This window comes from Arctopsyche grandis, chromosome 10 (genome assembly GCF_051622035.1).
Source record: "Arctopsyche grandis isolate Sample6627 chromosome 10, ASM5162203v2, whole genome shotgun sequence".
In the NCBI taxonomy this organism is placed as follows: domain Eukaryota; kingdom Metazoa; phylum Arthropoda; class Insecta; order Trichoptera; family Hydropsychidae; genus Arctopsyche; species Arctopsyche grandis.
The window spans coordinates 26,199,817-26,214,412 of NC_135364.1; the positions used below are offsets into that span (position 1 = coordinate 26,199,817).

At 34.0% G+C, this 14,596-nt stretch overlaps 1 protein-coding gene across 1 annotated transcript in view; it reads left to right on the forward strand.

Moving 5' to 3' along the window:
• The window catches only part of LOC143918009 (beta-1,3-galactosyltransferase 5-like), a 40,680-nt gene extending 37,432 nt beyond the window's left edge, over positions 1-3,248 (forward strand). Inside the window, exon 2 of the mRNA XM_077439655.1 lies at positions 548-3,248. Coding sequence (XP_077295781.1) covers positions 590-1,714 — 1,125 coding nt within the window. The 5' untranslated portion in view covers positions 548-589 and the 3' untranslated portion in view covers positions 1,715-3,248. The remainder of the gene's footprint in view (positions 1-547) is intronic.
• The last annotated feature ends 11,348 nt before the right edge of the window (positions 3,249-14,596 follow it).

A 14,596-nucleotide genomic window follows, 5' to 3' on the forward strand; every position in this document is an offset into this window, starting at 1 on the left:
ACAGTGAAATTATAATTTCACTGACATTTCAGTAAATTCATAACTATGTAGTTACATTTTCACTGGGTATAAATCAGTGAAATCATATCCAATTACATTTTCACTGGCCCCTATTAGTGAACTTATAATTTTTGACAGTTGGACGAAAGTGCGTTGCCGATACGAATCGCGCCACCTCGCTCCTCTCTATCCTCACTCCAATGCTTACTCGCGTTGGTTTTATTTATTTAAGGTTAGGTTAGGTTAAGTTAGGGTTGGTTTTATTTATTTAAGACTATGTTGTTATAATTGGTAGTACGTTTTAATTAGAATTACAAATTCACTGACATTAAGAAGTGAATTTGTAATTCTATTGTTATATCCGTTTATAAAATTATATATATATATACTAGTGAAATTATAATTTCACTGAGAATCAATATCATGATCAATAAAAAATCATAATACTCCATATGAATGTATATGTACATATTGATCCTTCATAGTAAAAGTTTTGTATGAATTATTGAAATATTTTTACTAATTTGTTAATTTATGTATATTTCAGATGATGGGGCTGGGTGAAATGACGTCGCATCGATAAATAGTCATGGCATTGCGTATGATCCATCTTCTTGTTGTGGGGGCATTGAGTCTCACAATATATGCTTACGCATCTTACTACAGCAACTCCGGACCTCAGATCCGCCAACATGTCGCCTCCTTCTACGTCATGGACAAAAACATCACGACAAGCTCGGACTCGGACTCGTCCAAGCAGATCTCCAACACCAGTGCCTCCAGCTCTCCGGCCATCATGCCGGGCATGTCGAGTCTGCCGAGCTCGTCTGGCACGGCGGTTCCGACACCGACGGTAAACGTCACCGTCAAAACACCACCTGACCTTAGCAAAGGAGTCAAAACTAGGATATTGTATGCGGCCGGACATACCACACCTAGGCCGGAGATCTGTCCTGATTTAGGCTCGTCGTTGAGACTCTTAACGTTGATCATGTCGGCGCCGTCGCATCTCGATGCTCGCATGGCCATCAGACAGACTTGGGGTCACTATTCGAGTAGGAAAGACGTAGCTATTGCTTTCCTATTGGGAATTACTGAAGATGCCAAGCTGGAGACTGCTTTGGCGAGTGAAGGTGCTCTGTACGGGGATATAATCCGGGGTAGATTCTTCGACAGTTACAACAACTTGACTTTAAAGACGATTTCAATGATGGAATGGGTTTCCGACTACTGTCCTAAAGCCAAGTTCGTTCTGAAGACGGACGATGATATGTTTATTAATATACCGAAGCTGTTGAGTTTTACGGAGCGGCATTTAAACGATAAGAAGGTTATATACGGTCGGCTCGCTAAGAGATGGAAGCCGATACGGAATCCCAAGTCCAAGTATTACGTGTCTACGAGTCAGTACAGAGCGCCCGTGTTCCCGGATTTTACAACGGGTCCGGCGTATCTGTTGTCGGCTTCGCTGGCCGGTGATCTGTACAAGGCTTCGCTGGATCAGACGTATCTGAAGCTCGAGGACGTCTTCACTACGGGGGTCGTGGCTCAAAAACTGAAAATCAAACGGGCCCACGCGGCCGAGTTCCTCAATAAACGCGTTCCGTTGAACGCTTGCACTGTCCAAAGAGCGATTAGCATACACATGGTGAAATTTAGTGAACAGTTTGACCTTTGGAAGAAGCTGTTGGATGGGAAGACGAAATGCAAGTGATCAAGTGACGGATTTTCGAATCTATGTAACCTAATTTGTGATAAGATCAAACATGCTGCCATAGGTAGAAAAAACGAACAATCAAAATTGTATTTAAAAAGTAACTTTTTTAATATTTTATAATTCATATGGTATTCGACTAGTATATGTACATATATACTCATTTAATGCGTTCATATATTTTATTTTTTTTTGTTTGAAAACTAAAGTATTTTCAATTGAACAAATGCCAAAATAAGAACAAATGCGAATTTCATTTTTGTCTGTATTGTATTAATATTATAAGTGTTCATAAAAGCATATTTTCATATTGTAATTTTAAAATCCATGTGCTCAATCTAAACAGTTTTGTTTAAGAATATGTTCAAAAACAAAATGACGGAATGTGAGCCGGCGGCAGACTATAGATATTTTTTTAGATCTTCGAAGCCTTTGGTGTCCTAATTCTAATTGCATATTATTTCTTTTCTTTCGACTCGTATTCTATGATACTATATAATATTCTGATATTTATTTGACATATTATAGAATTGATCGGATTTTTTTTTTTTTTTTTAATCAAAGTCCAAAATTTTTATCATACGTCGAATAAAATAAACTTTATTGTTTGAATGAACTGATATAAGGCCTATTTATAAGTAACATAAAAATCTGAGGTTTGCGTATATGGTATATTATATCGTAGTTAAATTTAATATGATGTCTATGTCTATACTTGTATTTATTTTGACGAAATTAGTATTACTTTTTTATTTTGTTTGGAAAATTCATTAGTTTTTATTTTAATTCTTTATGTATTGCAAACGTTTTGGCACAAGTACTTACATTTAAAATAGGCAGCGTTATATTATATAATGTTTTATGTTTTAAATTGATTTCTTACTGTTTAACCCTTGCCTCACTGTACTGGACGCGAAGCGTCCAGTTTAAAATGAGGTGTTTTAAGTTGAAATAATGCAAAATCTGCCGGGATAATTATTGTTATTAGTTATAAAAGTCATTTTATCGTGTATTAAACGTCGAATAATATAAAGTAAGTGCAAGAAATGAAAATAAAATAAAATCGGCTGAAGCCGAACCGTCATTCCAAGGTGGATATCATTCTCACACTGACCGTTGAGCGTGGTGTACTGAATTTCCGACTCTTTCTCGCTTCTGATACAAGGTACTTGCCGTGAAAATAATTATTTCCATTGATATTGATCAATTTTTTTTTATTTCGTAATGACATAATTCGAATCATAGAGGTTTTGATGAGGAATATATAAAATATGAAGACCGTGCATTCAGTATATTTGGAGAAATAAAATAAAATAAAAGTCCTGGTCACAGTGTGGCAAGTGTTAAATAGCTTTTTTTTTTAAATATTGTTTAACCAAGAATCTTATGAAAAGTTTGTATAACAAATGAAAATAACCAGTTTGAATCTTCGAATTCGAAATATGCCTATACTTTTATACAATTTATAATATTGCTTTCATTAGAGTTTGAGAATTGAGTTACGTACATATAAATACATATTTTGCCTGCAATCGTTACCAAAAAAATACTTACCGGGGATTTTTGTGATACATTTAAATCAATCAATAATTATAACTACTCGTGTATTATGAAAATGAAGAGTTACAAAAAGATTTTTATATATATACAATATATATATATATATATATAATAGTTACATACATACATACATATATTTAATTAATATTACGTTGAGCATGGTTCTAGTCTAGTTATTGTTTGATATTATAAATATTATGATACTTTGTGGTTAATTTTAATTTTATTTAAATGTATTTTGTATTGATATGAAAGAAAAAGTTTGACTTTTTGCCATTGAATTTTATAGGATGTGATTTAAGACAAGTTTTTTTTTTTTGCAACGTAAGATACATTTATAAATCTGTATATGTAAAAAAATAAATGTTTATACATATCTTACTTTTAAATGCTTTTGATTAAGCGAAAGTGTCATAGCCTGCAAAATTTGAGTACAATCAAAATATATTTGTATATTTTTCTCTCTCAACTATCATTCTCGCAATAGTATACATATATATTTTGCAAAAAAAATCTAACTTTTTATGATTTGTTTCACAAATAACCTTTGAAATGTATAATTTATACGAATTATCATTATATGGCTATTTTTGTATGCTGTCGGACAATTGTTGTAATTTAAAATATGAAGTAAACATATTGTGATTCTTCGAAAATGGGTCGTTGATTAAAACGAGCTCCCGCATGGGTGTAAAGTATGTCAGCATGAAATTGCTCGTCTTCGATGTAAATAGCACATCTCCTTCCGTTCCTAATAAAGAAGCAGTTTGACTATAGATGATTTCGGATCTTCTATAGCCGTCGAATTGCAGTGTCGTAGTTGCATTTTTATTAGGTTGTGGCTATTTGCAGGTACTATATCTGCAAATTATTGGCTATTTGCAGGTACTATATCTGCGACAGGCGCAAAGCCTTCTGCGCTTGCGCGTGAACTGTCACTGTCAGCGTGTTTACTGTTAAAATTTTGTTTTAAACCTCTTAAAATTTAGTTCGAACTCGTAAAGTGACGTAGAGTAAAAAATATAATCCAAATTAGTTAATATTATTAATTGTTAGAAAATTATTATCATATACAACGTATAATACCTACATACAAGTACAAGCCACGAACTAGCTAAATGATATAAATCTATTATAATAATGTGCGAAATTTATTTGCCTGATGTATAATGAACGATTGATTAATAAACAAGTCTAGCATACATTAAATGTAAGAAATTATAATCGGATTATAAGTTCACGCGCATTTTGCGCCTGTCGCAGATATAGTACCTGCAAATAGCCAATAATTTGCAGATAGCCACAACCTTTTTATTATTCTTATATGCTTTATTTAAGTTTTTACGGAACCAAAATTGTTAGATAAGGCGTTTTTCAGTTCAGTTACATTTGTATATAAATATGTTGATCTAAAATGACAAAGTATTTATTTGATTTTTTTTTTAATAGTTCTTATTTTGTATTATATTTTAACTGAAGGGTAAAATTATTTTTGTTGCATTGCTGCTAATTTTTATTTTTTCAAACAAGTTCACTACCTTATTGTGAAGTTGAAAATGCAACGTATTTATGTTATTTATGTTATTTATGTTTTGCCATTGAAGTGTAATATAAAACTTGTAATATAAAAGAATCACTATTAAACACATCGATTATTTAATAGTCAATATATTTATTATTTGTTGAATATTATATTAAATAATATTATACAAATATTGAGATATTATTTCCAATATATTACATAAATGTTAACCTTGATCTGTAAATAAGATTTAAAATTGTACTATTTCTATTATACATACATGTCGTAAGAAACTTTAATAAAAGACATTTTTGACTATCGACCTCATGTGGATTTTTTTGTGATGTCTCTTTCAATTAATGTAAAGATAAAGGTTTGTATTATTTATTTATTATAATATTTCAAAACAATATGCATAAACATTCCATTATATATAAAATTAAATAGATTATAACAGTAAAATAATTCAAAGGAATTTTCTATAATCAGTCTTAGAGTGAATAATATTTTTTTAATCGTTTTATTTATATGTACATATTGATCATTGATTCCATAATTTATAATATATTCCAATAACATATGTATGCTTTATTTTACGGTTGTCAAATCAATTATTAAATCCTTCTGGTTTAAACTATACATTATAAATTAATATTATAATGTCGGGTGTATCATTTTATATGTATAAGGGTATGTAGATATATTTTAAAGTGAATTTAAATCATCTCGAAGGAAAGGAAATCAATATTTACTATAGTATTAAATCGTAATAATAAATTTCACACATATTATATATGTAGTTGATAATTAAAACAAGATTATAGTAAGTATTTCTGCAATCTCTTGTATTATGAAAATCGCTTTTGACTAGTCACTAATTATATTTTTTATTATATACAGGTAAAATCAACATTTACGGGGAATAGATAATATAAGTAAGGTTATGTTTAGTAAATATCGTTTTTAAAAATATCACACAATTTAAACACTGAGTACTTCTTCAAAATGATATCATTTTTGGTATTTTTTTTCAAATTAAAACCATTGTCGAAATAATATTATTTTGATATATTCACAAATCAGCTACAAATTTATTTACAATGCACTTGTTTTTATTTTAAATTTTAAATACCATGTAATCCGAAACAATTGTAAACTTTCGTGGACATCGAATTTTTCATAAAAAAACCTTTAATTTTGCAAATTATGTGTATAAATGTAATACAGCAATTTCAGTGCGTAAATAATATATAATATAATATTGAGCATTTTTCCGTCTCAAAATATTACTACAAAAGTATAATATATGTACTTGTAAGAAAATTGTAAAAACTTTAAAAACATAATAAACGTCAATTATTTTAGGAAGCACAATGTGATGGTAAATATCATTTCAATGTTTTGTTAAATCATTTCTCCGAGCCGTTCTGTCAGAGAAATAACCATCGTGCTATCTATGATATTGAACTCGACACATTTCTGTAAGAAAAGATCAAACAATTTAATCCTATATATAAAAATATATTAAATAAAAATAGAACCAATTCATATGAGTAATATTTCAACGACTGAAACTTATTTGTACAAAATTTAATAATGTGACAATTTGTTCAAAATATTACTTATCGGAATTTGATTGATTTGAATTATACATGATGTTACGAAACTAAGTGCAAAGCCTTAAATGGTTGATAGCCCATATCATTTAGAACATTTTGAGCCACACACCTCGGTCCAAAACCTTATGGTTTTTTTTTATTTCATTTTTAAGACGACGGCGGCCGCTGACTCATATTTGTATCATGTTGGGTGCAATTAGAAAAACAGAAAAATAATAATTGACTAATATAACACTTAGCATGGGGGAGTATTAGCAATTGACTGAGATTTTGGTGTTTTTACTAAAAATATTTTTAACACTGGCGGCCGCTGACTCATATTTGTATCATATTGGGTGCACAATGCTTTGTGGCTGCTGGTACATATATGATTTACGACTGCGTGAACTGTTTCAGTCTGCTGATATATATTTGTATCACGTTTGCGTCAATCTTTTGTCGCCGATGATACAATTTGATGATACAATCACGTTTTCGTTTATGACGAAAACATGATATAAATATATATCAGCAGACTGAAAAATATATTCGCGCAGTCGTGAATCATATGTATCAGCGGCCAGTAAGCGTTGTGCACCCAACATGATACAAATATGAGTCAGTGGCCGCCATAGTGTTAAAAAGATTTTTAGTAGAACTCCAAAATCTCAGTTAATTGGTAATACTGCCCAAGCTTAAAGTGGTATGTTAGTCAATTATTATTACTTTATCTATGTACGTAGTAACAATAGATGAAGTTTTGTGATCATGCGAAAATTCGAACTCGTTTTTTTGTTTTTCTAATGTTTATTTAATCAAATAAAAACCAATACAACCGTCTGTGTGGACAGATAAAATATTAGAGGCATAATAACTTTTCAAAAATTTGTCAAGTAGGAAAAAACTGATATTATTTTGTATTTAAAAAAAATGTAAATTTTATTTAAGAGGTAAAACCTTTTTGCCCTTTTTTATATAAGGTTATTGCCCTTTCTTTTAATATATCACTGATGCCATGCCAATTACCAGAATTAGAAGGCAAAAACCAAATTGAAGGAGCATGCCGAACAAAGGTCGCCATTCACAAGCGACTTCAATTTTAGCTTCTAATGTCAAATAAAACAATGAAATTGTTAATATTATTCATTGTCTATGTTCAAATGCCGATTTCTAGTGCATGCTAGAGTCCTTCGTCTCACTTCCGTGGTGGTAATTTTAAATTTCATCTCTTCATGGTTTGAAAAGATTTTTATATTCTGTTAAGCTGTTGTTTTTTGAAAACTTATTGTGCCTCTAATATCTTTTTCTGTTGACACACATTGTTGTATTTGTTTTTATTTGATTGAATAAACATTAGAAAAACAAAAAAAAATAATAATTGACTAATATATCACTAAAATCTTTAAAAATGAAATGAAAAAAAAAACCACAAGACTTTGTACTGAGGTATGTGTGGCTCAAAATGTTCTAAATGATATGAGCTATCAACCATTTATGTAAGGCTTTGCACATAGCTTCATATTCAGCGGAAAAAAATACTCACTGCTTGGACCCTTAACGATCGTAGTCGATTTCGATAAACTGTCGCTATCATCCGACTCCGAACAAACTTGAAAACTAGTATCTGAAAAGGTTATAAACGCTTATAAAATAATCACATTTTAAAATACACTTAAAAAGCATGCGAAAAAGCTACCTGTATTATAATTTCCATGACTTTTCTTCATATAGCCTGGCCTGTCTTGATTTTCAGCGTGACCGAACGTTTGGAAACCCATCGTGAATTGAGCATATGGACTTATTTCAAACATTTCTGTAATAGAATATCATATTCTCATTATAAATCTTGATTTGAACGACTCCAAATATAATTTTCTAGATTTGATATTTGATAACAATCATATTTATTATACCCGTGCTAGCTTTGCTAGGTTTCCTCGTTGTGACGGGTGAACTGTAAAGCCTCGGACACGGCGGTGGATCGTTTTCCGGATAACTGGGAGGAGTCGGAGGCATCCTGCTCTCTTTATATGGAGCATTTGTCATTGTTCCACACATTAGTTTATGTCTGAAAAGCGTCACTAAGATCTATCATATGCTAAAAATTGAATTATAAACACAACTGATTAATTCTACCTATGTTTTTGTACGGCAGCAATTATGCAAACGATGATTGAAAGCATTAGCAAGACTGAACTGCATACTATCACCAGAAAACTGGTGTCCAACGGTTCACTATACGGACCTATCTCTTCTGAAATAAAATACGAGACATATTATGATCAAGGTAGTATAATATGCATTTGTCTAATATATAATCTGTTTTTATGTGTTGTATTTTTTCAACTGTATATGATACGAGATTTTATGGGCTCTGGTATATGTTTTATTATCACCGGCAAACACTGCTTACTTCGATTGTTTATAACTTTAGCTTTACCTCCTTTGATTGTTTTAGTGGCCATGTTATAAACTGCAGTCGTGGCTCCGGCAGCATTTGTTGCAGTTATTCGTAATTGATACCAATGTCCTGGATTGAGACTAGCAATCATTAATTGACCCCAATTACCAACCTCCTGTAATATAATTATGATTATAATGACAATTGGGATTGGATACAATTTGAAGAATTCACTGTATTCAAACCTGTAATGTTGTAGACCTTAGCCAAAGCTTAGTTGGAACTTGTCTATAATCGACACTCCATCTCGCAGGACCGCAATCGCTTCTACCCCAAGTATCTGTTTGAAGAATTATGCTAGTTGCGTTACTCCATATCCATCGAGAGCCTACTGGTGCTGTCAATACTGAAAGTAAACAATAATAAGTAAACAAAAATGCACAAATATATCATTTATGCGGGTTTGGTGCAAACGATCGACAAGCGCCAGACAGACTGAACCACAGATTAACTGGATGGCTGCTTTAAACGCAATTATTGACTTCACGAATGATAGATAGATGAGTAACCTTTCGATGTGCACAGATGCAATTATTAAAATTGAGTTGGATTTTTCTGACGAGTTTAATAAGGCAAAATTCGGAACTAAAGTATCAGGAGCACATAACGTATACAGGGTAAGTGTATATCGGGACTTCGGGTAGATTTCGCTTAGTGCAAGTGCGAGCAGTGCGCACGCATAAGGTACACGTGTCGTTAAACTGTGGTTCAGTATGTCTGGCGCTTGTCGATCGTTTGCACCGCATCGCATTTATGCTTGTAATAATACCATCTCCTAGTGTTCTTGACTGTCCAGAAGCTGGGCTCGAATCTCCAGCTGTGCTCCGAGCCACAACTCTTATCTCGTACAAAGTGGCACAGCGGAGTCCTCGTATCAATTTGGTTGTGGAACTCATGCTCAATTCTTCTTCTCTAGACCATTTTCCATCAGATTCGCGCCAGCTTACTAAATATCCTGTTTTAAAAGAGAAATAATACAATGAGTGACCATTAGGAGCTATACAGCTACCAAAGATCTTAAGATTAAGACGGATGGGCTTTGTAACAAGTAAAGACAATACTATCCAGAGTATTTTAACCCTTTGCCCGCGTCACCAAATTTAGCGAACATGCCCTGTACGCGGCTGCTTTTTTGCGGATTTTGTTATCGCGTTTTCGACTATAAATATAGGTTGTAATATTTTATAAATTATTTTAGCCTATATTGAATTTTTTTTGACTACTGCCATCTATTGAATTTGGTAAAGTATACATTTAGTAATATTTTCAACCAAGTTATAAAATTTTAACACAATAGACGGCTCTTATACAGGTTGGAACTTCCAAGACATCTATGCGTGTCTCACGCGCTGAGGGCATGTTCGCTAGGACATGTATAGTAGTCGTACGCGGTGGAAAGGTTAAGGACTGTTACAAATCTGTGTTACAGTTAATAAACTGTCAAAAAGTGTTTGAGGATCTACAGAGCATCATGGCTAAGATAATTTCAGATTGAGAAGGTTTTTGGATGAGGCTGAGATCATTTCTGGGTTGAGATGGAATTTATAATAAAGCTGCAATAAAATTAGTGATACATTTAATTTACCTAAAATTTTAGTAGAGTAATTAGAAGAACGTGAGTTTCCATGGGAGATCATTATTACAGGAGTTGTCCATTCGACTAAAATGGAGTCAGCATTAGGCACTAATCGCACAGTTGGAGGAGATGGCATCGGTAAAACTGCCACAGAATATTCCACTCGATCTGATCCGTATAAATTTTTAGCCAGACACGTATAGTTTCCCTCCAATGATTGGTCAATGTCTGCAAATAAAACATCATTGTACTTAATGAAGCTTTTGTAGGAGACCAAAAGTAAACAATTACTGACTGTCTATGAGCAAGCTGTCGTCTTTATTGAAGGTAAATCGAGGATGATGAGTGATGACGTGATTGTTGTGATACCAGACGGTTCTTGGCTGGGGATTCCCAACAGCATAGCATTCTAAAAGAAGTGGTTTTCCAGCTCCGGCCCAAACGTCCCCACCCAGAGATGCTATTCCAGCCAGTACTGAAAAGTAATTTTATATGTATTTTAATATGTACAAGCAGTACTGTAGTTTTATGTTTATTTATTTATGTATTTAAACTTTTAATTTATACCAGGAGGGCTTAACAGGTAAACCCAATGCACCTTCCTGGCCAGAAACATTGTACATTTGATACACATATTATTAGTATTATACAAAGTACATAAATACATAATATTCACATAGATTTTACATCGAGGTTTTGCGAGAAAGTGGGTAAGGTTGCCAATTTGTTGGAACCGTTTCAATGAAAATCAGATAAATTGGTAAACTCTGATAGGAAACGATCGACCTGGAGTCACAAATCCAAGGTCTGGTCAGCAGAAACTAGTAGGATTTGAATCCGTGACCACTCTGTTCAAAGCATTATATGCTAACCACTAGTATATTCTGCTGGTTAAATTTAGAAAAGCATATCCGTATAAAAATAGGTCGACAGGGTCTATTTTTTATGGTATGCAACAGTGCTAAATGTTGATTTAGTACCTCTATCAGTGGGCTCAGCGTGTACTCTTCGTGAAGGTTCTCCTTCTCCAGCACCAGATGTAGCAGTTACCCAAGCTTCGTGAGAACGACCTTCTTGGAGCTGGCGAACTGGTTGGACTATTGTCCGAGGCAGTCGACTGGACCCAATTGGAACTCGGTAGCTTTGCGTTGTCCCTTCACTAATTTCACAAATACATTTTATTTTTGCAGAAAGCGACATTAGATTACATTTTTACTCGAGATACACACTTGGCTGAAGATTTAACGTAGACTGTATAGTGAGAGATGCGTCCATTCGGATGTGAAGGTGGTCTCCAACTGATGATAATCGCTTCCGACGTCAACGGCAAAGCTTTGACTTCAGCGGGACTGCTGGGAACTGAGAATTAAAAGTTTCAGGTGCAGGTCTTAATTGAGTAATTTAGGTCGAGTTGTTTGGAAGTGGGTACTCACAATCTTGCATTGTCGTGCAAATAATAGGCGAAGAGAGGGGTCCCATGCCCTGAGAGCAGTAACCTCCCACTTCTACCGTGTAATTAGCGAACTTGAGTAGTCCTTGTATGTAGGCCTCGTTATGGTTGGTCGTCAGGTTAAATTGTATCCCATCTGTCACGTTGAAAAATTTAGTACATTTAAACAGAAAATGCTGCGACATTATTCATACACTTATATCATTTACCTGGTGACGTGTAAAATAAAGTGTAGCCTAGCATTGCACCCCCTTGCAAATGTTGGGGTAAAGTACGCCAACTGACGCGTAGAGCTGTCGAAGATACGCCAGTGCATTCGACAAGACCTGGGGCAACTTCAGGCACTGAAACAATCTTATGTTAGAAGAAATAATAGCATTTTGAAATCTCTGAGGCATCGGATTGTTGTACCTCCTTCTCTAGTTAGATGGTAGAGCATAGGAGATGGAGGTCCTGGCCCAGCACTATTGAAGCAACTTATCACAATAGAGTATCTGGTACTTTTTAGCAGTCCTGACATGACGGCGTATTGAGGGATGTGATCTTGACTCGTCGGAGATACTTTCATCACGCGAACATTGTCCTCTGTATTCAAATCATTAATTAGAGAATGTTTAGGTTTTATGTTGGATTTAGAAGTGTATCGTACCGGATTGGTCGTTAATTTGTGGAGTAGCTCTGATTATATAGCCTAGGAGTACTCCGTTGACAGTTCTGGGGTGTGGAGGAAGCCAACTTATCCTCAACTCTCCAGGATTAGAAGTTGCTTCCGCCGTAACGCTCGCAGGCGGAGCTTCTGGAGCTAAAACGAGGAATTATGATCTGCTGCACTTATACTATATTTAAATTATAATTATTAATGTTTGTAAAAACTTACCTTCTTCCAGTGTTGTGAACATTAAAGGTCATGTAAATGGACTGGAATCAAGCTCTCCAATTGAGCATAGACGAACAGCATACGGGGTAGCAGGTTGAAGACCTGAAACTTCTCCTTTTTGTCTTTGATGTGAGGACAAACTGAAAATAGTCAAATATAAATGTTATCTGCATTGCTTTGAACGTTTCAAAATTTACGATGATGTTGGATTAATGGCGATTTTAAAGACGACACATTGTCATGTCACATATAGAGTAGTTCTATGTTAAAATATAAAAATACTTCTACGTGAAAAGAAAAAATATATAGCAGGAGGTATTCTCTCAAATCAAATCACCAAACCATTACAAGATAAGTTACGATGGTTGTAAAATGATTAAATGAATTACTTACTTAGTGAAATTCATAGTTGAAACCTTGTCCCAAGATGGTGAAGAAGTATGAACGTGAGCAGCATACTGCAGCATGAAGCCAATCGGCATAGGACCAGATGGAGATCTCCATCCTAATCGTACGGCTCTACTCCAAACAGCTTCCACAGATAATTCGAAAGGTAATCCAGGTGGTTCTAGAAATCGATTAAATTATTTAAAACAAATACGGTGTATAATCAAACAAATATATGTGGGATTTAATTTTATGGCCTAGAAGAATGCCTGTATGAATGATTAGGTTGGCGTGCACGACTTAAAGAGTGGTTGAGTTGACATCTTGTACATGTGACGCTTAGATCGTTGTGGCGTTCCGCCAAGTAAACAATGTTTTTAACCAAGAATACTTTTACTCTACCATTTATGTCTCCCGCCAACCAGATCCTACATATACATATTTAAAATTTGAATTCGTCGGGTAGATTGTTCACTTAATACACTTGCTGATTTTTTTTCATCAAATCTCGTTATATTATTTTATATAGAACATAATTTGATTTATTTTCTAAAATGTTACCTTGTACAGTAAGGTATACAAGCTGTATTGCTTTCCCATGCGGATTTGAAGCTTCACATTGATACCTGCCTCCATCTTCAGGGTTGGTATTACTCAGAACTAATTCGCTAATAGATCCCCTCGTCGTTTGATGTCTGCTTATTTTTGTCCTATAAATTATGTACATAATAAATATCACAGAATGTGTGTAAACTAATGTTATATGTATTGTATAATAATATACGGTCTCCGTGACGAGCCAGAATGTTAAATTACAGAAAACACAAATATCGGAAGGCAAATATCGAAAATCGAAAAATCTTAAGTCGAAAGATCAAAAAAAAGGGTGCATGGTAAACGGTACATACTCACGTACATACTCACTTAATTTGCGCGAGCAGGATACAACAGGAACAAGAGGAACAGGCTTTTCCTCCCGTATTAATGTGTGCGCGCAGAATACGGGAGGAAAAGCCTGTTCCTCTTGTTCCTGTTGTACCCTGCTCGCGCAAATTAAGTGAGTATGTACCGTTTACCATGCACCATTTTTTTTTGATCTTTTGACTTAAGATCTTTCGATTTTCGATTTTTGCCTTCCGATATTTGCGTTTTCTGTAATTTAACATTCTGGCTCGTCACGTAGACCCAATAATATAATACTACCAGCAGAGATATGAGCGATTATAAAATAGTAATTATTCACATACACATATTCAAAGTAAGTGTTTAAGATCGGCAAAGCATTTTTTATACTGAAAAAACTGTCTTTTGCTAAAATAAGGGTCTATATGCAATAAAAAACAGTGACTCTTCTGGGACTCGGGCAGAACCCGTAATAATACGTTCTGGGCGTCGTCTCGTCTTTAAAATTGAATGAATATTTGCTCCAAAATGGAGCTCGCCAGGAATTG